Source organism: Sparus aurata, chromosome 3, assembly GCF_900880675.1.
Source record: "Sparus aurata chromosome 3, fSpaAur1.1, whole genome shotgun sequence".
Taxonomy (NCBI): domain Eukaryota; kingdom Metazoa; phylum Chordata; class Actinopteri; order Spariformes; family Sparidae; genus Sparus; species Sparus aurata.
This window is the reverse complement of record NC_044189.1, coordinates 3807711-3833674: the sequence shown is the minus strand read 5'-3', so window position 1 is coordinate 3833674 and position 25964 is coordinate 3807711. Positions and strand designations below refer to the sequence as shown.

General features: G+C 42.0%; 1 protein-coding gene and 1 long non-coding RNA gene across 4 annotated transcripts; one reads left to right on the top strand and one right to left on the bottom strand.

Annotated features, from left to right (window-relative positions):
• Positions 1 to 4631: 4631 nt before the first annotated feature.
• Positions 4632 to 22772, bottom strand: LOC115578877 (butyrophilin subfamily 2 member A2-like). 3 transcript variants are annotated; one of them, XM_030412178.1, is made up of 4 exons: positions 22679 to 22769; positions 5176 to 5511; positions 5016 to 5081; positions 4632 to 4934 (listed from the first exon to the last, which is right to left on the bottom strand). In XM_030412178.1, exons 1-4 carry the CDS (start codon positions 22737 to 22739, stop codon positions 4825 to 4827), a joined length of 573 nt encoding a protein of 190 aa, XP_030268038.1. In that variant the 5' UTR covers positions 22740 to 22769; the 3' UTR covers positions 4632 to 4824. The 3 variants fall into 3 exon arrangements, with proteins under 3 accessions (XP_030268038.1, XP_030268040.1, XP_030268039.1); XM_030412180.1 differs by lacking the exons at positions 4632 to 4934; positions 5016 to 5081; positions 5176 to 5511 and adding exons at positions 18796 to 19002; positions 19111 to 19177; positions 19272 to 19607 and having other exon boundaries at positions 22679 to 22772; XM_030412179.1 differs by lacking the exons at positions 4632 to 4934; positions 5016 to 5081; positions 5176 to 5511 and adding exons at positions 19021 to 19177; positions 19272 to 19607 and having other exon boundaries at positions 22679 to 22772.
• Positions 21157 to 21965, top strand: LOC115578881 (uncharacterized). Its single transcript, XR_003983554.1, has 2 exons — positions 21157 to 21365; positions 21858 to 21965. It is a non-coding gene; the product is annotated as an uncharacterized LOC115578881 (long non-coding RNA).
• Positions 22773 to 25964: the final 3192 nt, after the last annotated feature.

The following is a 25964-nucleotide window of genomic DNA, read 5'->3' as shown; positions in this document are numbered from 1 at the left end:
GAACAACACCGAAACATGTGTGAGGATTTAAAAGACTTTTTATTTTTTTTTTTAATCATGATATATCAGATTCATTAAGGATGTTTAATACTTAGATGACATTTTAAGTTAAAAAGAGAAAAATAAAGTCATACAGAACAATCTGGATTTGATTTCATCAGACTGATCATGTTTTCAATTTGTGTTAATATTTTGAGGATTTTCCATTTATTTATTTGAATTAGCATAACTCAGACACTGTTCAGATAATCTTTGAATAATTCAACGCATGATTTTAACTTCTGGATTCTGGATTCTGGCTCATATTTGAGAAATTAAAAAGCCAAAGTGACTGAAGCCACTTATCTAGATTCTCAACAGCTCCGAATGATGAACTTGTAGTCTACTGCTGTACCACATGAGGGCACCAACATGTTCATGTCAATTCCTCTTGTGTGGCCCTCATCACTTAAAGCAGAACAATTATGTAAAAACAAAACAAACTGTAAGTTTATAACAGGGCTAATACCTCAAAAGCTAAAGCTAGTAAATTAAATGTAGTACAACTCAATGACTCAATATTTTTCTGTACTTACATCAAGATATTGTAAGTATTTGCACTTATAATGTGGCAAGGTCTAGCAAAAGATTCATAATATATTATTGTACATGCCTACAGCTTAACAGACAGGAAGTCTCTCCCAGAAAACACCCCTTCACTCACGGTGCCAACGTTTTTATCATCTTTGTTAATTCAACACAATTTGACCACAGAACAAGGATGTGAATTAACCCGCAACCATCTTACACATCATCTTATTCACAAACACATTCACGAACCATAATTACACCGACAACAACAGAATACCCAAGAGTCTTTGTGCCACAGTCCACAGTATAGTAAAGTACAAGTATACGTTTTAGTATTAAAGTATAAGTCTAAGTATTAATGTACTTAGTCTTAGACTATTCTTTATACTTTTCAGTATAAACCAAGTATACTTCACTATACTTTTCTTGAGTACATAAAATGTAGTATATAAAAAGTACACTTCAAGTATACTGCCTCAGTTTTAGTATAAAATAAGTATACTTGTAGTACACTTGAATAAACTACTTTTTGCTAAGTGGTGTTAGGACAGAGACCTTCCACTGAGGACACACGAGGAGGAGGATGAAGACGATGATGAGGCGGAGAGCCAGCCAGCGCCGAGGAGGAAGAGGAGGAGGAGATGAAGGAGGACAATCCTTACATTATTTCTGTTGTTATTTAGTTAATGTATGAGTTCTTCTTAAATCATTTGTTCATAATTGTTCATTTTATATAATTCATGAAATAAATGATTGTGCTATTGTTACACGTTGTCTATTCCATTCAGTATTTACAGCTTAAGTACAATTTATAACAGCAAACGGCATTTTGACAGCCTCGCTCTGACCTCCCTTGTGTTTTTACCTCTCTGTAACCTTCAAGCATGTTCCAGGCCGTCAGCTGGTTGGCTGCACCTTGAGAGGGTGGAGCTAAGGATATAAAAAGGGCGGCCATCTTAAAGGCTCGCTCTCTTTGTTCTGGCAGCCATGTTCATTTCAGTTTGTTTTGAGTTTGTTCCTTTAATTTAACACTCACACACACATTCGCTCTACACCACTGATACTATTAATAATACACTCTTAGATGGGGCACCACCTCCATTGTTTGATTTACTGGAATAGGCCGGAGGGAACTATTCCAAACATCTAACTGTCCAAGTTTGACTTGGACAGTTAGAGTATCAATTTCAAATCAGTTTATTCAATCTCATATTCTGAAGCAGTGACTTCTCTACACGTATCCATCGGTTCTCCACATTAAAATTAAGTTCCAGACGAAGACAAACGATTATGTATGTTTACTGACTAAATAATTTGGGGTAAAATAAAAGAAATTACAATTTTAGATGAAGAACAACAGACAACAGAAAAGGTAAAGACTGTAAATAGAAAGTAATACAATTATGTGAATGTTTTATTTTTAAGGTCTTAACATTTACAACTCTTTACAAAATGTTGTCCTCCTCACTACAATGTGGTAGGAACACATGAAGCATTCAGGGTACTTTTACTGCTAAGCTTTGTCCTTGACAGGTTACAAGATGATCTACAATCACAAGGTGTCATTCAGAGAGGATTATTTAAGTGGGGGAACGCTGTTCTTATGACAACATCACAATCAGTGCGTTTACATGCACAGCTTAGTCAGATTACAGCCATAGTTCGACTATGCTGCTCAATCGAACAACTGCAATTATCCGAGTATACATGCCGGTGAGAAAATCGAATTACTGCCGAAAGCATGTCATACCCCAGTACGCTAGGTGGCGCTGTGCCCATTTCAACTAGTGTTAACGGGGCCACCTCCGGCTGACCTCTTTACGTCACCAGCTGCCTCGGCATTCAAGAAAGATGACGTACGAAGAGCGAGACGAAGCTACATCTTTGTACACTTCGTATATGGTGTACATGATAATTACACAAACTAGATGCACAATGGCGCTCTTTCTTGCCTGCGCAGAACGCAAAATCCCATCCGATCCGCTGGAAACGTATACATGCAGGAGTTAATGCGACTTTCAATCGAATAATCTACGTAGTGTAATTTGACTATGAGAAATCCGATCTGGTCCGATTTTAGTCAGACTAAGGTGTATACATGCATCTTAAAAATCCGATCATAGTCAGACTAACGTAGTAATTTGGTTTTCTTGAGTGTCATGTAAACGCACTGAATGATACTCCATGCATGTATGAACACACATGAGGCTAAAAACTATCAATATTTTTACATCATATTAGAAGAAGTGGGGGACTCCATACAGACCCTGAACTGGGACACAGCAACAGTGTTCCCGGGAACGTCAGGGTTGTTTTGTAACACAGAAATGCAACATGTGGAACATTTAGCACCAGAGTCCATTCAAAATATCACTGTATCACTCTATCACCAAAATAACCCTTTAAATGTGTGCAAAGTGTATTTTATACAAAAACAGGACACAATTAAATCATCTCTGACATTGAGTTAATTATATCAATTATCATTTTGATTGTGATTGGAAAAAAAATCCAGTAGTAGTTCACTTTAACAACAGTTTAACTAAAGCCACCGTATGTAAGAGGAAATCTCAGAAACTGTAGAAATACATTTTCTCCATGGAAAGATCTTTTCAGAGGGACAAATAAACATTGCAACTGTGGTTTGATGCTGGATAAATACATAAACACTTTTATTGATGTGTTTTACACTGAAACAGTGTACATAAAACAACAATATGAGGATAAATATATGTTTATAATATATGATAAATATACGTCAAAATAAATGTTTTCAGACATTTGTTTTCTGATGTGGGCAAATTTTAAAGCTGATACTGATCTTCATTCAGATAAAGTGCGATTGTAAACGGATACAAGGGGAAAAAATAAAAATACAACCATAAAGTTTCCAAACACACAATGTTGATATTCAGCTCACAGACGCTGGAATAGGCTGATAAAAAGCTTCAAGTCAGAGCAGAAAATAGCACCATAAAAAACTCAGCAGTGCTGCTCAGATACACTCAGTAGATATTAAAGGTACAGTAACAGTTTGATCAATGAGCAGAAGCTTCATACTGTCTGATGTGGGTCGTCCAGTAGAGACGTTTACAGCAGTCGGACCAGTTTAAGATGAGAGCAGGAACCAGTTCCTCAGGACTAGCTGGAGATTAAATTTTTCTAAAAAATGATGGAAAGCTGCTCTCGTTCTGCGTCAAGGCACCATGAGGTAAACAAGATTACAAACAGTAGAAAATGTAAATTTAGAAACAACATGATTGTGTTTTTGGTCACCATTACAGTACCTGAATGCACTTGTGCTGTGTGCTTCACACCGTGTGCCTTGGATCGTTTATGAAGTGGCCAAAGTTTTACCAAGAAGTGTTTAAAACCCTTGTTGTGAATGTTCTGTGTTAACGGAAATACATTAACTTATTTTCTTCAAGTAACAGGTGAAATGTGCCATGTGGGCAGATTTGACACAACAAGTCTTCAGATGCATTAATACACACAGGTAAACTGAGCTACATGCTAACGTCAGCATGCTAACACACTTACAGTCACATGGCTGACGTCCTGATGTTTAACATGTATAACCTTCACTTAGCATAAAGCAGCTGAGGCTCATGGGAATGTTTTTAGTTTTGCAGCTATTTGTTCATAAACCGGAGTCACATTTTAGATGACACTAGAGGAAAATTCACAAAGTTATTATAATTCATCCTGAGGGGAAACATGAATGTCTGTACAACATTTCATGTCCATTCAGTGGATGTTGAGATGATTCAGTCAGCAGCAACGTCTTTACAACACATCTCCAGTTAGAGTGAAACTCTCAAAAAAATGCAATCTAGGCTTTTTTTGTGAATGTATATGAGTCAAACCTTCGTGTAATAGCATAATTATGATGAAGACAGACAGTTAAGGTGGAACTACTGTCTTCCAGCAACAACTATCCAAGAGAGATCTCACGTGACTTTCCTGCTTTTGATTTTAGTATTGTTTCTTATATGAGGCTCCTTTTTCAACTTCAAGGTCAACATTGTTTTTCACTAACGACAAAACAACAAATTATCCTGCATTTATATGAACTAAGCTTTAGGAGCGTTCCACCTTAACTGTCCTCCAGGTTACACTTATCCACTGTCAGGACGGTTTGACTCATATACATTAACAAAAAATCCACTTTAAACAGATTATTTAGATTATACAAGCTGAGATGTTAGTTATTTTTGGCATGTAAAAAAAAATCATTCTGTACTTCCTGGTCGTCTACAGACTGCCCTCCATCACTTCATCTCTCAGACGATGGTACGGAAATGGTCTTCTGCAGGTCCCTCCTCCTCCTCCTCCTGCTCCTACCTCCTCCTCTCCACGAACATCTGAGAGAAAGAAAATAAGTTTGTCACACTTGTTAAAGGACGTTGGAGTTGCACTGCGGAGGAAACAGAGAATTTATTTACCAGGGTGGTCCGGCTCGGTCACAGGATCCAGTGGAGGTCTCTTTGAGCTGGGCGTTTCTCTCTTTCCTGTTTAAGACGACAATCATGATTTCAGTGACTTACATCAGCCTGTCACACAGGTGGCTCATTACTTTACATCAAGCACCCCACAGTAACTTACCAACAACAATGTTAATGGTGCAACCTGCCCTCAATCTTGGGACATAACATCTGTACAGTCCAGCGTCAGACAGCTGGACTGAGCAGATGTGCAGGGTCAGGTTTCCTTCTCTCAGGTCTTCATGGTCCACAGTGGTCCTGCCTCTGTACTGAAGCAGCTGTGGACCAGGAGCATCACATCTGGGTCGATAGACGTGAACCAATCCATGAAGATCAACTCTGACCCAGAAAGATCCAAGATGCACCAGGTTGATCTTGGGATCCAGACGACACTGAAGCGTTACATTCGACCCTTCATCGGTTTTAATTTCCTCAGCTGGGAGAACAGTCCCATATCCTGTGGAGGAAAGAAACATTATACTTAGATCGTCAACTCTGGTTATTATAGGAACAGATTCACTATTTAACTGTCATGTATCATCACAGTAACAGCGTTTCATTCTTTGGCATAGCCTGAAAAAACAGTGATTGTAGTGAAAAAACAGTCATTGTACGACCACAGTGGACCGTCAGTGTAGTGAGCTTACCTTGAATTACAGCCACCTGAGTTCCACAGCGGTCACTGTGCACTTAAAGACTCTTTGATAAGTTATGATCCCCAGATGAGGATCGCCAGGTGACGCCATACGCTCATTTACATATTGATGATGTGATCATGTACTCATTTGCATAATGCTTAATGGTTGTGTCTGTTGCAGTAAGGGGGAGATTATTTTAAGACATATATACAAAAGGTTGATAGAGAAATCTTTACCAAATAATCACCAACTCACTACAGGGACAAATATATTGGAAGAGATGAACGGGCCTTTGCAGGCCGCACACCTCGGGCTGTGGCGCCGTGGGAGGGCGTGTTCACCTGTTACTTGCATGTCATGTTGTGTATGATGCGGAGAAAACAAGCACTTAACGTCATGTCAATCTGATATTTGTCTGACTTCCTGTGTCCAGTGGGTGGCGCTATGGATTAACACAGCACTGATGCACAGATATATTCAGGACGACTCCCTCTACATTCCTGAGAGATTTGGCGAAGATTAGAAATTCTATGTTGAAGTTACGAGGACTTGATTCTTTATGGCGAAGGATTAAAATGGACCGCACCACCAGGATTGGACAAGCCAGCCAGCCAGGGCTGTAAACTAGCGGTCGCCACTCGCCAAATGCGACTAAAATATTCCCCTAGCGAATTAATTTTGGTCGTGCACTTGCAATAAATTATGCATGATATAGGAAAACATTGTTGTAGCTGTGAAGTGATAAATTATGACGGTAACAAACGTTAGTGCTAAACCGGCTATTTGTTGTGTGTCGCACTGAAGTAGCTCCCCCGACGTCACCGCTGTAGAAAATAGTTCCCCTCAGAAGCAACAGAGCATGCGCGTCACCGCTCTTTAAAAGTTTGGCACAGTGACTGTGATTCGAGCGCAGCAATGACAACACTTCTGACTCATGAGCTGAGGGAAGTTGTACTTAAGTTGTGCATCATTTCTAAACGACTTCCTTCAGTTAGGTTTCAGTTTGATAATCAAGTGGCTTGATATGAGAACAGTTGTCACGTCACAAAATGTGTAAAACCATCAAATCCAGTGTAAATGTTATTATGGTACAGTAGACACTGACAAGTCTATTACAGAGCCTGATAGTTAATTAATGAGTGTTTCCTTTGTCAAAGTTTTGCATTCTTAAAGTTTTCAATTTGCAATGTTATGACATTTAATTAATAATATTAAATATTGGCCTCTTTTCTAAGCATGTATTCGTATATAATACTGTAATCTCTATGAAAAGTACTGAAACGGATGTATATGCAACAAAAAGAGGCAATTTATTATGTGGCCAGTGAAAAATGTACTTGGCGGGTAGATTCTTTCATCTACTGGTCCCCTCGGCAGGTGAGCCAAAAAGTTAGTTTACAGCCCTGCAGCCAGCCCCATCACGCCTCGAGCTCCTCCCTGCTGTCTGTGTGGACACACACATACACACACACACACACACACACACACACACACACTGTAGCCGGCCCCAGCCCTTCTTCTGACAGTTTTGCCTTTTGTTGCTTTCCTCAACGATGTAAACCCTTTAGGCGCCGGGTTTTATTTTAAAAAATACTAGATTTTGACATCTAAATTTCAGAAGGCTCTGGCTTGAATGTAGTTTGCGATAGAGACAAAGTGTAAATGAGACAAATATTGAGAATGACCTAAAGTTTATGAAGGGAGTAATTTTTCCCATCTAATTTGCATATTATGACGTCATATGGTGGCGGCCATATTGGATTATGTAATTTCCATGAAATACCTGGTATTTTGAAAGAGAGTTGAACTTATTTCATCAGATTCATCCCCTCCATCCATTTGTTATGTTGTCCACACATCAAATGAACAGGGAAAAAGTAAATTGTAAGCCAACAGTCGTAAACTAGAACTATTAGTACACCACAAAACTCATGTAAACAGTATGCGTTTTTTTTACCCACCATCCCCCCCATTGGAGGACACTTTTTTTCTTCCCTTTTTCTTGTTTTCTCTTCTCTTCTTCTTTATTATTATTATTATTATTATTATTATTCTTATTATATGATAATAATAACAGTAGGCGTCTTTTAGCTGCAGAGGCCTTATCTGTGCCCATCTATCCAGATAAAAGAGACAATAAGAATATATATATATATATACATATATATATATATATATATATATATATATATATATATATATATATATATATATAGTTAACTACATTTACATCATACCATTCATGAAACCGTGAACTTGGAATTAGTTCATGTCAGCCTAAATACTGATGAGCATTGTCTCCATTGTTATAAGATACCAGAAATCATCAGTCAGAAAGAGGGACAAAAAAACTATAGACCTTGAATCATTGCTTAGCTTTCTGTCACCACGATATCCAATTTGCTCATCAAAGGGCTTTATCCATATACTTCATCTCTCAAGTAAGCCCAGCCACCATTACCATCATCATCATCATTTCCAGCCCTGTTCTGCCTTCCCCTGTTGCCCCTACGACACCCATCAGCCTTTCTACGAACACTTTGCCCACGTCTCCCCCTGCTTTCTCCTCTAGTGTTGTGAGAAGAGCTGGACTCGTGTGTGCTTTGTGCTTCGTGAACACTGCTGCGGCGCATAGCTGCACCGCTGCCGCGGATGGAGGCTACGTGACCGTCGCGGTGGAAAGAGTGAACACTACTGCTGACACCCAGCGCTATTCTCACCACCACCGCTACTTCTACCACATCCATTCGCTTCCCTACTGATACTACGAGTTCGTGTATCATTTCCATTCCCACCTATTGGGCAAAGGATCGTGTGTTAGTGCTTGTGCGTTTTCCTCGCTCTGCGCGGCACCGCCATTGCTATGCAAAGACGCACCGCGACTAGCAAGCTCACTAATCAACCGACCATCATCTCCCAAAGCTACATTTTCCACTTCAGAATAAGAATCACCGAATAGGAGCTCAATCACTTCCCTATGTGTCAACTTTTTGCATGCCATTGTCGTTTATTTCGTCTCAATAACTTCTGAATCCAGCAATACTCCTTCAGCAAAATGGCTTCCTGGCGCACTGTCTCCGCTCTCTCACCCCACAGTTTGCATGGGACTTCCTCGAACATTTTGCATTGAAGCAAGACGTTTTTATGAGCTAAGGTCTAAGTATAGGATGTCTGCCAACTAGTGGTGGGGAGTATGAACGACATGTAACACTCTATTGGGAGAAAACAGCTGTTTTGTTCAGTACCGCGGTGTGTCGCAAATTTGCGACTCTGGCGCCTAAAGGGTTAAATGCTTTTTGAGGCGAAAGTATTTCTTTACGACTAATCTCTTCAGGACATCAACAGATCTGATGAATTTGTCACTGAAGTACTCACTCACTTTTACAGACTGTTTAAAGATCTTATCCACATATGATTTAGAACAATAGTAAGACAACAGTAGAGCAAATTTACACAGATATGAATGCAGTTTAATATATTAATATCCTATATCATATAGACCATTTCCTTTCATCTCCTTTTTTAATGCATAACGCATAAAACACTTTGTAACTATGTTTTGTTGCCATACAGATGAAGACTATAAATATCTTGTTTAGTTAGTCTGAAGGACTGTTAGTCAATCAGATCATTCTCACACATGTAGCAGATATGACCTAATAGATGGGTATATAAAGGCATGTATTCACTATGCGTTATGGCGCACAATGGCTGCTTTGGCACTGTTGGAGGACGTGGCAAACAGAAGGATACGGAGGGAGCGGAACTTCAGAGACCAGCAAGATCCAACAGTGATGAGTGGCTGATGGGCCGTTTCCGACTCCCACGAGCTGTCCTCTTAGATCTTTGTGCGGTACTGGGCCCAGTTAGAGAGGAGCACCCACAGAAACCACACCGTGCCGGTCCCGCTTCAAGTGCTCACAACACTCAGGTTTCAACCGGCACATTCCAGAGGGAGTTGACAGGTCATCGCAGCAGTACACAAAGTTTCCTAATACAGCGAATGAACAGGCACATTGGCCCGTTTCCCGGCCGGTGGCACAGACTGTGCGAAGAAATGCGATTTTTCCTTCTACTGTTATGTCTAATAACTTTTTTTTCCGCCACATTCCAACCTTCTGAGTCAACATCATTTACATTGTCTGCCACTCTAGAGCCTTTTTGGCATTGGTGACCCGACCCAACACTGTCTCCACCAAGAGCAGGGTAGGAGCACAGATTTAGTAGTGTGCACACACGCACACGGGTCACAGTGGAGCTGCTTCAGGTTGCTGAAGGGCAGGTGGGGGGCGAGGTCTCCTCCCCAGAGCGCATGCCCTCTGGCCCCGGTGCTGCGCCCAGACCAAACAACATCACGGCAGAGGTCCTGGACAGACACACAGAAATATGCAGTTTATTGGCCTCAATTGTCAGCCGACATGAGGCAATAAATAACACATTAAAAGAAATGAATGAAACTCTAAAAAAAACCTTAAAAAAGTGTAGAAAAAGTGTATAAAAATGACTAAATATTGTCCTTTTTCTGTGTTTATTATGCATTTAGCCAATTCCACCAATACTTTACATTACTGATTAAATACTGCAGAGCATTTGCAAGAGTTTAAGGTATACTTTACATTTTAAAGGCGATGAACGAAGTCCCCTCTCCTCCATACAGCCCCCAGTGGAGGCTGTGCTGCCACGGTTCATGGGCATTGGCTCATCTGACTGCGGGGGCACATCAAAGGCACTCACTCCATTCACTGATGCAATGTTGTACAAAACTTGGCAGCCCACGATAATATCGCATACCTCTCTGAGGTATACAGCAGCGTTTCCCCTGCTGGTCTGAGCCACCTGCCCTTCAGTAACCCGAAGCAGCTCCACTGTGACCGTGTGCGTGTGTGCGCACTATTGAATCTGTGCTCCTGCTCTGAAACAGCAGCTATCCAGATTCAAATAAATCTGGATAGCTGCTGTTTACTCTGCAGCCGCTCCCTCCGCTGCGTCCGCACCAGAGAGACAGACTGCTCCTGCTCCTGCTCCTGCTGCTGCGGAGACTTCCACGTGACATCCTCGTGATCATGAGACTTCACCTGCATAAGTATATTACTGTGCACTCAGGTGGTTGTAATTCAAAGTAAGCTCACTATGCTGACCGGGCCAGGGGCACAAAGCCCATGTGGCCGTACGATGACTCTTTTTTCACGGAGCATCAAGGCCAAAGTGCGGGGCAACGGGCGACATGCCACCGTGAAATTCCAACCCTACTCAAAATCAGCTTCAAAGCAAGGTGTCATTAAGAGACAACTGAAGAGGATCAGATAATAATTAACTCACTTACCGGCCGTGATGACTTCAGTAATAAACAACAGAGCCAATAAAACAGGAACCATCCCTCTGCATTATTGACGTTTTCTCCCCACTAACATAGCATCCGTTGATATCCAGAATGTCTCCCAATAGGTGTGTGGCTGACAGTGACGCAGATCCCGGCTTTTATAGAGCCCCCCCCCGCCCCCACCAGAGGCGGTCCTTCCTACAGGTGAAATAGGCGTTGGCTTAGGGCGCCACCTGGTGGCGGCAACGAGAAAATTATAAAATTATAATGTCTGTATTTTTCTACCGTTTTTGCCTACAACAATACTTTGGTATGAAAAATTAATCAAGCATAAGAAAAAGAAATGATGATTCGGATGTAGAGCCCCTGCAGCTGTTACACGTCACGGTCACAACAAGCTAGCGAGCACACTGATGCGTCAGTCGGCGCGTGTCGACGGGTTAAGCCTGGTTTATGCTTCTGCGTCGCGGCGACGGTGTAGCTACGTCGTCGACCCTACGCCGTCATTGAGCATTCGTAGTTCTGCGTCGAGGGAATACGTTGTTCCGCCAAGCGGCTAGGGGGGTGTGGCTGTGTCTTTGTTTGGTTTCGGGGGGTTCATATCGGATTCCTTGGTTTTCTTCTGGTCAGACAGTAAACAATGGCAACTGAGATGGAGCGGGTGTTTTTGGAGATGGAGCTCGTGGATATTGAACAACAAATGCAGTGGCGGTGTTGTTATACTGTTGACCGGAAAAGCAACTGCCGGAAATCACGTTCTGAGCGGACCAATCGCAGTCCTTGTCGTTCGCGTCTCGACCCGTCGACGTGACGTGTAGTCAGGATTTTTTGGAGGCGCACGTCAGGCTACGGCGTAGGGCCCGCGTAGGGGTCTACGTCGACGACGTAGCTACGCCGTCGCCGCGACGCAGAAGCATAAATCAGGCTTTACAGTACCTATGAGTGAAGAGCGGGAGAAACGTGCAAAGGAGAATGGTATGTCAGTATATTTTTTAAATTAACCAAGCATTTATGATATAATCATGCTAGCTAGCAGTCGCAGCATGTCATCTTTCTAGTCAGCTAATATTTAGAAGCAGTGAGGGTGTGTGACGTACCGCTTTGTTCAGCCAGGTTTGGGGTTATTAACATGCAGTCAGCCACAAAATTGTCATAATATGACAGTCATAAGACTGGTTCAGACTGCTGGCCTTGACTGGCTGGCTGTTTTTTTTTGTTTTTTTTTTAAGAAAAACACCATACAAGTTGACGCTAGCTGCAGTATATAGCACTTTGCATCTCATTGTAGTCCCCGCAGGTATCTGCAGAGGAAAAGTTTAAATTCTGCGGAGAGCAATTTTGATTTTGCGGAGAGCAATTGAAAGTTTAAATTCCGCAAACATCAAAAAAACATACTTTTTAAATGTAATAATGAATTAAATATTCTCTTATGAAATGAATTGCAATACAGGACACTGTAAAACATTGTGGAACCTATTATTACTGGTTTTAAAATAATCAACATTCTTTGTCCCTGTTGGGCAGATTTATTTGCAACATAAAAAGCGCAAAACTTTTCACCAAACTATGGGAGAAGGTTTAGGAACAGAAAGTGCCTACTGCATACTGTAGATAGTAAATGTAAACATTCAGTTACAGCAATGAAATGACAGTTGTCAATCAAGTCGACCGGGATGAGAACTACATGCAAAATGTGATATTTTGCAGAAGGTCTTTGAATCCGCGGACGACCGAGAAATCTGCGGCAATTTCCGCGATCACCGCGGGGGACTATCATTGGAGTGGACGTGAAGTTTGTTATTACTGTCCATATAGCAAAATAATATTAGATTCCGTTTTGGATTAGTTTTAACTTTACTGTCAAGTTCAAGTCCAGTGAAATACAGTTTAACATCTCACCAGAGTGCAAACCAGTAAAGTGCTGAGTGAGTCAGTGCCTCATATGCAGATGAGGATATCAACATGTGGATGTTGTAGAGAGAGGTGCAAAAGATGAACATATGTTATATAGTGATGAACAGGAGCCTGGATGTTCAGGTGAGTGGAAGCTGCTAACATTGATGGTGCACCCCTGATTCCACATCTGTTGTGTCTCAGGTGTGTGTCTGATGAATGTTAAGAATTTCAGAAATAACTGTCTGCTTTATGCTGCAGTCACACAATGGCATTACATTGATATCATACTTATTCTATATCTTGTGTGTGTGTGTGTGTGTGTGTGTGTGTGTGTTATCATGAATAGAGAAAGGTGAGAAAGTGTGCTTCATGTGCCCTCAAGATGGAGCAAACTCTGGAAACTCACCTTCAGCTGATCCTGCTGACTGGCCTCTTCATGTAGGAGACCCAATGAGGACAGAGTTGGTTTGGAGAGGTCCAGTTCTTTGGATATGATCTTTGGTCTTTTCTCATGGGGATGGGGTGCTATCAGTAAAGCTTGCGTAGGGCACCACATGGTCTAGGACCGCCCCTGGCTAGACCGTCCCTGGCTAGACCGTCCCACTTAACAACGGTTGATGGGGTCTTTTGAAGATCTCTCCGAAGGACTCGCCTTCAAAGGCTGCAAAGGCCGGGTCCTTTTAAGGCTGCAGACCCTGAAGCACTCTATATATGTCACCAACATGGCCGCCAACTCAACACAGAAAAGATACTAAACAGATGATTGGTTAACACGATGACGTCACTAACGCGACCTGTGAAGAACAGTCGATTGTTTTTGCTGTCACTTCCTCCTCTTTCTGTGTTCTGTCTGTTTGAGCAAGTGGATGGTCCTGCACTGCCATCTAGTGGCCAGTCTTGGCAAGCACAATTTGTCAGGTGGTTTGCTTGTTTGGGAGGTGAAAGTAGACAGACTACGATGTACTGTTAACTATTTATTAAGAAGAATTGTATCATTAAGCAAAAGCAAAAAGCTTGATCAAGGAATTTCTCTGTTTGAAAAATCGCAGGCAGCAACGCTGTTAACTGCAACCAGTCGCCCAGAAAAAGATGCAGAATTTCAGCGTGTAATGCAATTCATGTTGCTGTCACAATGTATGTGTTGAATTGTCATTGGTCAATCATAAAGATAGGATGAATATTGGACAATCAAGTAAAAATGGTGGGGAAAATCCCTGTTTTAGACTTTAGCCCTCCCATTGGTGGTGCACAAACTGGTCCCAGTTTCTCTGCACACGAACCCTGATTCCTGGAGACGTCACCCTGTTGAAGAAAATAAAATGTTCCTGGCCTCAACTGCCTGTCCCTGATATCTGCCTTTGTTTATGGCGTCTTCACTGTTGCATACGCACACGAGATTTGGGAGGTGATATCAGAAGCCTTCGAGGCCCCTTCATGTGTGAAAGTGATAAGTGAGAGGTGAGTGTGTTCTCTCTCAGACCCTGGCTTTGTTCTCCATGTATAAGCCCCTCATAAAAGAGACTAATGCTTCTGACCATCTCATTTGTCAACAGGATATGTGCAGCTCTTTTGATAATGTGAGATCATAGGAAAAGATGGGAAAAGACAATCTATATGTGTTGTACAATATTATAGCATCTAAGTGTGGCAGACATCATGATGTAATGAGCAATGAAAGATGTGTGTGTAGGTTCATGAGCAGTGTGTTTGTTAAGGGGAGTCACGGCAGTCATGGGCAGTATTTAGTAGGCCGGGGTCAGAGGGGTCAGAGGGGTCATACTGAGTTGTCGGTGGGGCATAATGAAAATGTATAAATCTATATCTATAAACAGTAGCAAGATATAAAAGGGAGGAGACTATGAGCCCTGTAAGCTCACCTGTGCACATCTCCATCACCATCTCCTTTGTCTCCGCTGGGTTGGCGTGGCGTCTGTGCTATATATCGCATTTTGTCCATAGTTAACTCGCGATTAATCGCAATTTTTTTGGCACATTTTTTTCTGTTCTAAATGTACTTTAATGTATTTCTTTTCATGTTCTTAATACTTTTAACAACATAAGAAAGGGCAAATATGCTTGCTTTATGAAAATGTTTATTCAACGCTTCAAATCAGGCAGGATAATAAAAGGCTCAAGGCTCTTTTTTTTAATACCGAGCGTTAATTGCACATTAAAAAAATTAACGGCGTTAAGAGGATGTTGCGTTAACGAGTTATTAACGCGTTAACTTTGACAGCCCTTATACATATATATGTGTGTGTGTTTAAAAATGTTTTCCTTTCCAATGTTGTTTTTCAAATGTAGCTAAAAGGCTTTGATGTTGTAGAATGTTGCTGACTGATCCGTGCCATGATGACATCATCGTGACATCAAAGGTGCAGCAACATTCTGAAACATCAGAGCTGTTTGTGGCTTTGATCAGAAGTTTACAGCAGCTTTACATTTCAGTTACATTTCATTGTGAAGGAACGTCTTCACTGAGCAACATAACAAAGACAGATATAGAAGATATGGACAGGAAGAGCGACAGCCGAGCGAGCACCAGCCAGGGTCCAACCAGACGAAAGAAGAAGAAGAAGAAGAAGCCCTCAGAACAATTTAGTGACTCTCACCAAGGAAGTGATAAACAGAGAATGGATTCAGAATTCAAGGAGTTATCTAACATAAGGCTAGTGTCTCTGAGAAGCAACCTAGAGGTGCTGATGGAGTCCTTCTACGATATGGACGGGCTGGAGGAGCAGCTAGATGAACCCTGTGAGGACATCCTGGATAACAACAAGTGTCTGAACAATGACGAGGAAATAACTGCGTGGGAGTCAGAGGAGAACATCGTGCTGGAAGAGTCAGAAGAAGACAACTATTTCTGTGAGAGTCCAGAAGAACTAGAGGAGGAAGAAGATGACGTGTCTGTGGAGGCCACACGAACAAAGTTTATCAGTCAACGAGAGAAACGCAGGCGTGCTGCTGCAGAGTGTCGACTGAAGTCATCAGGACAGAAATCACTGTGGAAAAGATTCACTCGCTGGTTCAGGAAGAAAATGAAGTGAAGATGTTCTCTGGGTTTCTGTACAGGTGATCGCCGGGTGCTCTGGTTCGCCCACAAGCAGTCATCAGCTTAAAATATTAGGAACAATCTACAGAATTAAACCCACTTGATAATAAAGTCAAGCCAAGTGGAGACAGTTTGACACGCAGCCGTCAGTGATGCCATCTATCTATAAATGCACGGAATCTCTGTCTGTCTGTGTGTGTGTGTGTGTGTGTGTGTGTGTATATGTGTCTGTTGGTCAAATATCTCTGCAGATCAGGATCACACTGACCCGAGACTTTCAACATGGCTGCTGCGTGGTTCAGTGGTGTGCATCTAAGCATTTGTTTGGACTGCAATGATACCGTGACTAAATTATTTCATAAATGCTTTAGAAATTCCGTCCAGCATTGTCCACCGGAGCCACCACAGTCACGTGCGCACCAGAGCCAATCACTGCAGAGCTCAAGCCCATGACATACCTGAAGAAACAAGCGGATTGATACCTGCAGCGGCACGAGCTGGACCGGGGTTTTGCCGGCGGTTCGGTCCCGTTCTCTTCTGTTCTGTGCATCTAAACTGACTGTTGTGGATTAATGAGATTAAACGAGTCCGGACCGAGTCTGTTCGGGTCTGAGGAGATCCGGAGACGCGCGGACAACAAAGTGGAATCAGATCTGTGGATGTTCGTGTGTAGCTAGCTGCTAGCCGCTAGCTGCTATGCGTGCACCAGAGCCAATCACTGCAGAGCCCACCGCGACCCCCCACCTTAAGAAACAAGCAGATTTATACCTGCAGCGGCGCGAGCTGGACCGGGATTTTGCCGGCGGTTCGGTCCCGTTCTGTTCTGTGCATCTAAACTGACTGTTGTGGATTAAGCTAGCTAGCTGCTAGCCGCTAGCTACACGGCCCACATCCCGAGGCGACGGACCGGCCGCATCGGCACATCCAAAACCGGACTTAGGGTAAATAATGTCCGCCACGCTCTTTCGCATACATTGCCGTCACGTTTGCTTTGTGTCTGGTGCAGGAAGAGACGGTAAAAATGGGCTTTTATCACGAAAGTGTCCAAGCAGCAAGTTTGGTTGTTGAGGAACAGGAAGTTGTGGGAGGGACCTAGGCGGATGATTGACAGGCCGAACGACGGTCAGTGTAGAGACACAATATTGAGAGTTGAGAGATTTGTGACATTTGGCGTGTTTGGAGTGTGTAGTTGGTGTGTTATGTAGTGTTTGGTGTAGTGTGTTTAGTGAGTAGTGGAATCGTTTTTTTGTTTAATGAGTCAGAACAATGAGGAGAAGCTGAATGTGGAGCAGGCAGTGCAGCTATTTATTCAGCTGGAAGGAGCTCAGGCAGACCTGAGCATTGCCTGCATTTAAATGTAAATAGTTACATATAACTGTCATGACTATGGTTTTATGTCTTTGTATCTTGTCTTGTGTCTTGTTTTTCCATGCCCTCATGTGTCCTTTAAGTTCTCCTGTGTATTTTCCTATGTTCCCTCTGGCTCCCTCTGTCTATTGCTTTGTTCCCTTCATGTTCTCGTGTGCTCCTCCCCTTCGTTATCTCACCTGTTGGTCCACCTCACCTGTTCCTCGTCTTGTCATCAGTGTCTGTGTATTTAGTCTCTGTGTTCCCTTCACTCCTTGTCTGGTCATTGTTCTTGTCAGCCCCTGTTTACGTCCATGCTCTCGTCCATGTTCTTCAAGTCCCGTCATGGTATGTTTTGGTTTTGAGTTTTCCATGTTTGATTTGCACTTTGTTGAACTGTTTTATTTTGCTACTTTGTCTTGCTGTTTTTGGTTGATACTTTGCCTCTTGCCCCCGTTTTGTCTGCTCCTGTTTTTGTGTTCAGCTTTAAAATAAAGCTCGCCTTTCGTTCCCTCATATCCTTGCCTCTTGTGTAACTGCATTTGGGTCCACCTTCCCCTTTCCAAAGTCTTCCCTAAAACCCCGACCTGACAATAACTTCGTAAATGTTTAAAATATATGAACAAATTTAGCAAACAACAATTTATATTTGCATTACAAGTAAAAATGGTTTGTTAAACATATTTGTGGTTTTCATAGTAAAAAAATAAAACTTTTTCTACTCGGATTTTATGGGGTTTTTTTTGTGATTTTAGGTCCATTGTGTTAATACAGTATGTCAAAATAAACAAAATGACTGTACAGTCACACATGTGAGGTTGTGCTGAAAATAATGACACCAAGTAAATACTTTTTAAGGTGAAATATAATGGCAAAATCAAAAATAGTCAAAAATGGCCAATTATATCCTGGAATATCGGATTTCACAACAAACCTAAATATCCCTGACGTCCCACCTTCAAACACAGCCTCATTTGGCCATCCATGAAAAAGCCTCTTAACCTCCCACTTTTTTATAGGAATACACTCTTACGGGCACTGCACTAGTGTACCTAAATGTTTGAACTTGTGTACTATCTCTACAGTTTGTCCCTTAATTAAAAGGAACTGCACAGGGTCCTTTTCATGAAAGACGTGTTCCTGTGTTTTTGTTACATTGATCTCCAAGGAGCTTTCATCACACCACTTCTGGAGAGATGACACATGTGCTCTGTATGCTTCCTCTCCAACTATGTCCCCCTTCTTCAATAAGGCAAGCAGGGCCATATCATCCGCATACTTAAACAAACGAAAGTTTTCCAGATATAACTGGAATTCGTTTGTGTATATAGAAAAAAGTAATGGGGATAAAATAGTCCCCCTGCGGTGAACCAGTATTAAGCACAATCAGTGGCGTGCACAGACTTTTTGAAGGGCAGGGGTGAAAGGAAAGAGGGCACTTTAGCATGTGTTTTGGCCCCCAATATGGTACTTTAGCTCATGTTTTGGCAGGACGGTTTGACTCATTCATTCACAAAAAAATCCACAAAGATTACTTAAGTTATACAAGTTGACATGTGAGTTATTTTTGGCATGTAGAAAATCATTCTGTACTTCCTGGTCGTCGACAGACTGCCCTCCATCACTTCATCTCTCAGACGATGGTACGGAAATGGTCTTCTGCAGGTCCCTCCTCCTCCTCCTCTCCACGAACCTCTGAGAGAAAGAAAATAAGTTTGTCACACTTGTTAAAGTTAACTGCAGAGGAAACAAGAAGAGAGCAGACACATTTTTCACATGAAAACCAGCAACTCAGTTATTTACCAGGGGTGGTTCGGCTCGGTCACAGGATCCAGTGGAGGTCTCGCTGTGCTGGGTGTTTCTCTCTCTCCTATTTAAGACAACAAACATGATTTCACTGACTTACATCAGCCTGTCACACAGGTGGCTCATTACTTTACATCAAGCACCACATAGTAACTCACCAACAGTCATGTTAATGGTGCAACTTGATCTTAATGTTAGGACAAAACATTTGTACAGTCCAGCGTCAGACAGCTGGACTGAGCAGATGTGCAGGTTCAGGTTTCCTTTTCTCAGGTCTTCATGGTCCACAGTGGTCCTGCCTCTGTACTGAAGCAGCTGTGGACCAGGATCATCACGTCTGGGCCAATAGATGTGAATCCATCCACTAAGATCAGCTCTGAACCAGAAAGATCCATGATGCACCAGGTTGACCCTGGGATCCAGACGACACTGAAGGGTCACATTCGACCCCTCCTCGGTTTTAATTTCCTTAGTTGGGAGAATAGTCCAGTCTCCTGCAGAGCAAAGAAACATTATATTTAGATCGACAATTCTGGTTATTATAGGAACAGATTCAATATTTAACTGTCATGTATCATCACAGTAACAGCGTCTGTTGCAGTGAGGGGGAGATTGTTTTAGGACATATATACAAAAGGTTGATAGAGAAATCTTTACCAAATAATCACCAACTCACTACAGGGACAAATATATTGGAAGTATTAAAGCTGCAAGCAGCCATACACCTCGGGCTGTGAAATATAGAGTGACAGTCTGGATTTAAGTAGCTATAACACAAGAACAAGCTGGGATTTATTTATTTGCTCTGTGATTTAAGGGCTGTTTAAAGACTTTTTGCTCTTGGAGATAAAGCACTTTTTGTTTGTATCATCTTCACAGTTCACATATTTAGACGTTTAAATAGGCAGAAGTAGAGCAAATTGTATTCAAATGCCACAAATGCTGGAGATGCAATATGTGTTAATAGTGTTATTAAAAGTGATCGAAGATGTCGGTAGTTATGTAAAAATAAACCTTTGTAGATACTATAAATAGACATAACTGGGCACATTGTTGACAACTTCTTTCTTTTGGTATTTTAATGGAGTCAAAGCTGTTATTTAAGGGGTTCAGAACCAGCCACAGCTTCTACCAGCAGCAGTGAAAGGCCCGGTCCAGTCAGCAGCCTCGGTACAGCAGCAGTGATGAAGAGCAGTCAGCTCCCCCTGCACAGGGTGGGAGGTCATGCTTGGATAGTTTGAATTTAGCAAGTAGGCTCACATTCAAGTTGTTTGTCACTCGAGTCAAACAATTACAACTGTCTGAAACATCAGCAATAGTTAAAACAGCTGTAAAAGACAGAAGAACAATAATACACACGTATCTATGTATGTATGTACGTATGTATGAGTGTGTGTGTGTGTGTGTGAACCTCCAGCCTGTTGATGTCTCAGATATTTGTGTATTCCCACAGCCGACCAGCCACACCTAGAGGAGGATCAGGAGATTGTGATTGATGGCTGTGATCCAGCAGTGTCTGGAGCTCCATCTGCTAAGCATGGTATGTCAAGATTTCAGGAAGAAAAGGAAGACGGCTTTCCAACCACTGTGCATTCTGGGAAAGGATGTGGAGGCGGTGGAGGATTATAAGTACCTGGGTGTTACCATCAACCACAGACTGGACTGGAGATCTAACACTGAAGCTGTGTACAAGAAGGGGATGAGCAGACTTTACTTCCTGAGGAAGCTGAGATCCTTCAACGTGTGCAGCAAGATGTTGGAGATCTTTTATCAGTCTGTGGTGGCCAGTGTACTTTTCTTTGCTGTGGTTTGTTGGGGAAGCAGCATCGGAGCCAGCGACACCAACAGACTCAACAAACTGATCAGGAAGGCTGGCTCTGTGATTGGCTGCAAACAGGACACTCTGGAGGCTGTGGTGGAGAGGAGGACACTGAAAAAACTGTTATCCATCATGGATAATCCTCTCCACCCTCTCCAACTCACACTGGTCAGACAGCGGAGCACCTTCTCCGGAAGACTGCTTCAGCTTCGCTGTCGTAGCAATAGATACAGGAAATCTTTCCTGCCACAATCCATCACTTTATATAATAACTCTCTGTTAGAAAGGCCACTCCTGCGCGCATGCGCCTGTGAGTACTTCCTGCAGGCTGGCGAAGTGACATGCAGCAGCGGAGTGAGAGAAGCGACATGCAGCAGCGGAGTGAGAGCAAGACATTGTGTGATGACGTTACGTGTGCGTGATTGACCCTAAAGTGAGTTATAATTCAATCCTGCATGTTACTTGTTTGTAATGTAATATATGTTAATACCTGTTAGTTATGTTAAAACGTCATTGAAACATGTTTAAAGTTTGAACAAAGACGTAATGGAGATTGGGCTTAAGTTGGTTTACTTTCACTTTGCATATTTTGTATTTACTCTGTCTGTATCCTTTAGATATGACTAAGTTTACATCTATATCGTATTAGTTTGTGGATATTATGTTGGTTAGAGTAATTACGTAATTGTCGAGTGTTTAATGTGTGGAACCACGTTCTTAGAATATTCCAGAGAGTGACTGTATGCGACCACTAGGTGGCGGCGTTGCACTATTTTTCTACATAGAAAACCTAATTTAGAGGTAAAGTTGCACTGTTATGAGGCCTGTTAACCTCATTAAACTAATGCAACTGATTTGGAACTTTATGTAATTTATTTTTGATATTAAGATGAATATTATTTATTCCTTGTTTATTTAATTGCAGACCACACTCCTGCCAAATCACAAGTCAATGCAAAGATTAATACTCCTGTGCCAGTGTGTGCTATGCTGTGCTGTGTTTCAAGCCTCCAGTAAAGAGTTGGATTTCATATTCCTTGAGTCCTGTGTTCTGACCGACACTCCAGGGAGACACCCATCCTAATTACATCATTCTCTACAGTCCATCCACGTTTTTGCTAAAGCACCATCCAACACTCTCTCACCTCTGCCTGACGGAGAACTCTGGTCTCTCTACTGTTTGTGTACATTATTATTGTTTATAATATATTTTACACATTTTGTTTTGTTGTATATATTGTTATTGTTTATAGCACACTGTGCACTGTATATATACACTATGTATATATTGGCTTCTATTTATGTTATGTACAAAGTGTTTTATTTGTGGACCCACTACTGCTGTAACAAAATCATTTATCTATCCACCTATCTATCCATCCATCCATCCATCCATCCAAGTTCTGTTTGTCCAGATGTGTCATTCATGAACAGTTACCTGAAGTTGTTGTGTACTCTCATACATGATTTGATTTAAAAATGTTGGTCCATTTTTGCCCAAAGTGTATGTTATTTATTTGCTAATACACAGCAAACCCCATACTTAAACAAAGGCAATCTATTCTTTAAACCTCAACCGCGGCTGTGTATGTGGCATTAAATTTCGCTATGCCATGGCCACCCCACACTGGCTTTGTGTCCCATCTTGGCCACCCCAGTAAAAATGTCCTGGATACGCCACTGTTCAAAGCAAGGTGTCATTAAGAGACAACTGAAGAGGATCAAGATAATAATTAACTCACTCACCGGCTGTGATGACTTCAGGAATACACAACAGAGCCACAAACACCAGAACCATCTGCTGCATTATTGACGTTTTTTTCCCCCCACTAACATAGAATCTGTTAATATCCAGAATGAATGAAGGTTAGCGCGGATCCCAGCTTTTATAGAGCTCAACAGTCACCGCCCAAGTTTTCTTTGGCTCCGGTTGTTGTGAACTCCCCTTCCCTTCCTAGATATGCATCCACTGACTGTTGAACACGCATTCCATCTCCAGCACTGCTTTGAGTCACTCTGGTTCTTTATATGGCAGTGAATAAAGACGAGACTGCAAGAGAGCTGAAGTTTAAGCTGAAGTGGTTTAAATGAACAGTGAGGCGTCTATGTGTAAACGTTTGTTTTTGCCAGTTCAACTTTTTATTACCAAACATATAACTGAGTACCAATAACACAATAGCAGCATCACAATGTAAATAAAACAAAAAAGGAAAATCAACTTACTAAACACAGTACAGGACACAGAACAGGACACAGTACAGGTCTCTACATTGTCTCTACATTTCTCATAGTCAGATTAACCCTTGAGGCACCTTTAAAATGAACGTACAACTTTTAACCTTGGGACCCAAAATGATTTTTCACCGCATCAAATCTTTTCAACAACTTCAGACCTAACCACAGATATAAAGTTTTTTTTAATATTTTTTTATGTTTTTTTTATGTTTTTATGCCCTTTTTGTCTTAAAACACCTGATGTTCTTAATGAGAAAAACACAAAGGGCTCTATCTTACACTCAGCGCAATTGACTTTGTACACTGGCGCTTGTATAATTCCTATTTTGCACTCGGCGCACACTGGAATTTTCCCTCCGCAGACGCACGTCCTTAAATTAGGGAATGACTTTGCGCTCCGGGGGCGGTTCAGCGAAAAGAGGAGGCGTGTTCCGGCACAAACGTTCACTGGTGCTATTTTGCTGTTTCAGAAAACACTTGCGCCACAGACCAGGAAAAACCTAGTCTAAAGTCAGTGGCGCTTATTCAGATGCTATTTTAAGGGTGCATGCTTGGCCATAATGTAGCGTGTGCTCAACGTGCATACACTTTGCTTCTCTCATCCATAAGGAAGCAGCTTCCCGTTTTTGCAAACCACGAAAAAAAAAGTTGAAAAGATTTAAACAGAAGAACTCATTCTTTTTCCCTCTGATATGCGACGCGCCCGCCGTAGCCGTGAGGGTCCGGGAGTGGCAATGCGCGATGTGCTCCTAGCGGAGCGGGTGGATGGAGATGGAGTTGGGGGAGGAGGAGGAAGGGGCACAACAGGAGCAGGTGGTGCTTTTGGAGACTTGAGGCGATGCGCCTGAGAGGCCGCAGCAAACTCGCCACCCGGTCAGGACGGGCATTAATACCTTGCTGCATCCCGGACAGTGCGGTCCGGTCTGACAATGCTGCCACGGCGTGTGTGGGTCTGGATCCTCTGCACCTTGGTGTTTGCGCTGCTCCCTCATCAGCTGGCCGTTGCGCAGTAGCTCCCGAGGCCCGGTGCGATGTCCTGGGGATGCCAGCCGTAGAAACAATTGTGGCAATTTCCTCCCACGCCCGTTTAACAAAATTAATTTGGATGGATTTCTCTATCCCCACACAATGCCACTTCTCGGTCTTTTACTAGCCCTGACGAGAACGTCAGGTCTCCTCGGCTGTGAACCGCTCCTGGGCGTGCGCCTGGCAAATTCGCCATTATATAGCAATGCGCCATGGAACAAGCTGTGCCTGCTCTTAAAGGGAGTGTGAGATGATCGCTCTGATTGGTTTATTGCACGTTACGCCCAACCACACCCTATGAATAATGTAGCTACTTCAGACAACCCATTTTAGATTTGCGCCTGGGCGCAAGAGTCATTTATTCCCGCCGGCTATAATAGCAACAGCGCTCTGAGATCCGCCTACAAAGCTACTTGCGCTTTGCGTTGATACTTGCGTTTCAGATCGTTAAGATTAGAGCCCTTTTTGTTTCAAATCAGTGGATCCATGATCTCTTTCTTTTTCTGATTCAGTCCTCCAAATGTTAATCACATGAATCACTAAAAACAGAGAGACAAGATTACTACATATATTAGATGAGTTATTGAAACATTATCAATTAATTATTAAAAATGGAGGTAAAATTCAACAACTCATTCAAATTGAAAATTAATCAGAAGCTTGTACTCTGTTTAAAAGATAAACATTTTCTTTGTGCTACAGCTTCTGGGCAGCACGACAACCAGCAGCAACACGGGGCTGGTACACAGCGTTCTCTAATCAACAAGGACAATGGAGACAGAGCAACTCTGGATATAAGTACTATATCTGTGAGAAATGAGTTTCTTGCATTCTATGATGACAGAAGTGTGGAGTGTTGAGATCAGCTCTGTAAACTCAGACACATTTACCTGTATTGTGTGTGACATGCTCAATAACCTGATCACACACATATTGTTCCTCTGCCTTACATGCTGTATAATCTGATTGGAAGTGATCCAACACAACTACATGTGTATTACTGACTCTGCAGCCCTGCAGGATCATCACAGTAAAAGCTTGTCTTTACTTTTGCTTTAGTTGATTCATAAGTTTGTATTCAGTTCCATCTGTCTGCATTCAATATGTGAAAATAATACCAAGTTGTGTCTGAGTCCTCTTTGATACACCAGCTGCTAATGTTCAGTGTGAAGCTTCTACAGGAGAGAGAAACATGGTTGAAGGTTTATGTTTTGCCTCTTTAGACTGTGTAATGTGCTGCTGTCCATATCCATGATAATTCCATGATAAGGATCTATTAATCTAACCAGGCCCCATTTAAACATTAAAAACAGCCCTTGATGCAATTTAACATTGTTCCTTCATTTTGGAATCTTTGTTTCTGCACTCCTAACACACTGTTTGCATCTCTATCTCTCTGTGGGTCACAAGTTTGTGCATGTAGCAGAGCTAATTTTAACAAAACAACAGTCCAGGTAGCATCCACATTTCCTGTGTTCCTATATGTACTGTGGGTAATAGGGTAAACTGTGTGTTGCAACAGTGAAGACAACAGCTCAGGACAAATGTGTGTATGTGGAACACACACTTCTGCTTTACAGTGAAAACCTTGTATTTCCTCAAAGTCACTGTCAAGACTTAAAGACAATAACAGCTTTAGTTTGTAGCTTCAAATGTATTAATATTGTTTATTTGATGAGTGTCTTGATTCCAATGAGCAAACCATTAAAAGTCTATTTTGAAACAATTTAAGTGAAGTGTGTTTTTTCATGTGTTTAGCTGTGGTCTGTCC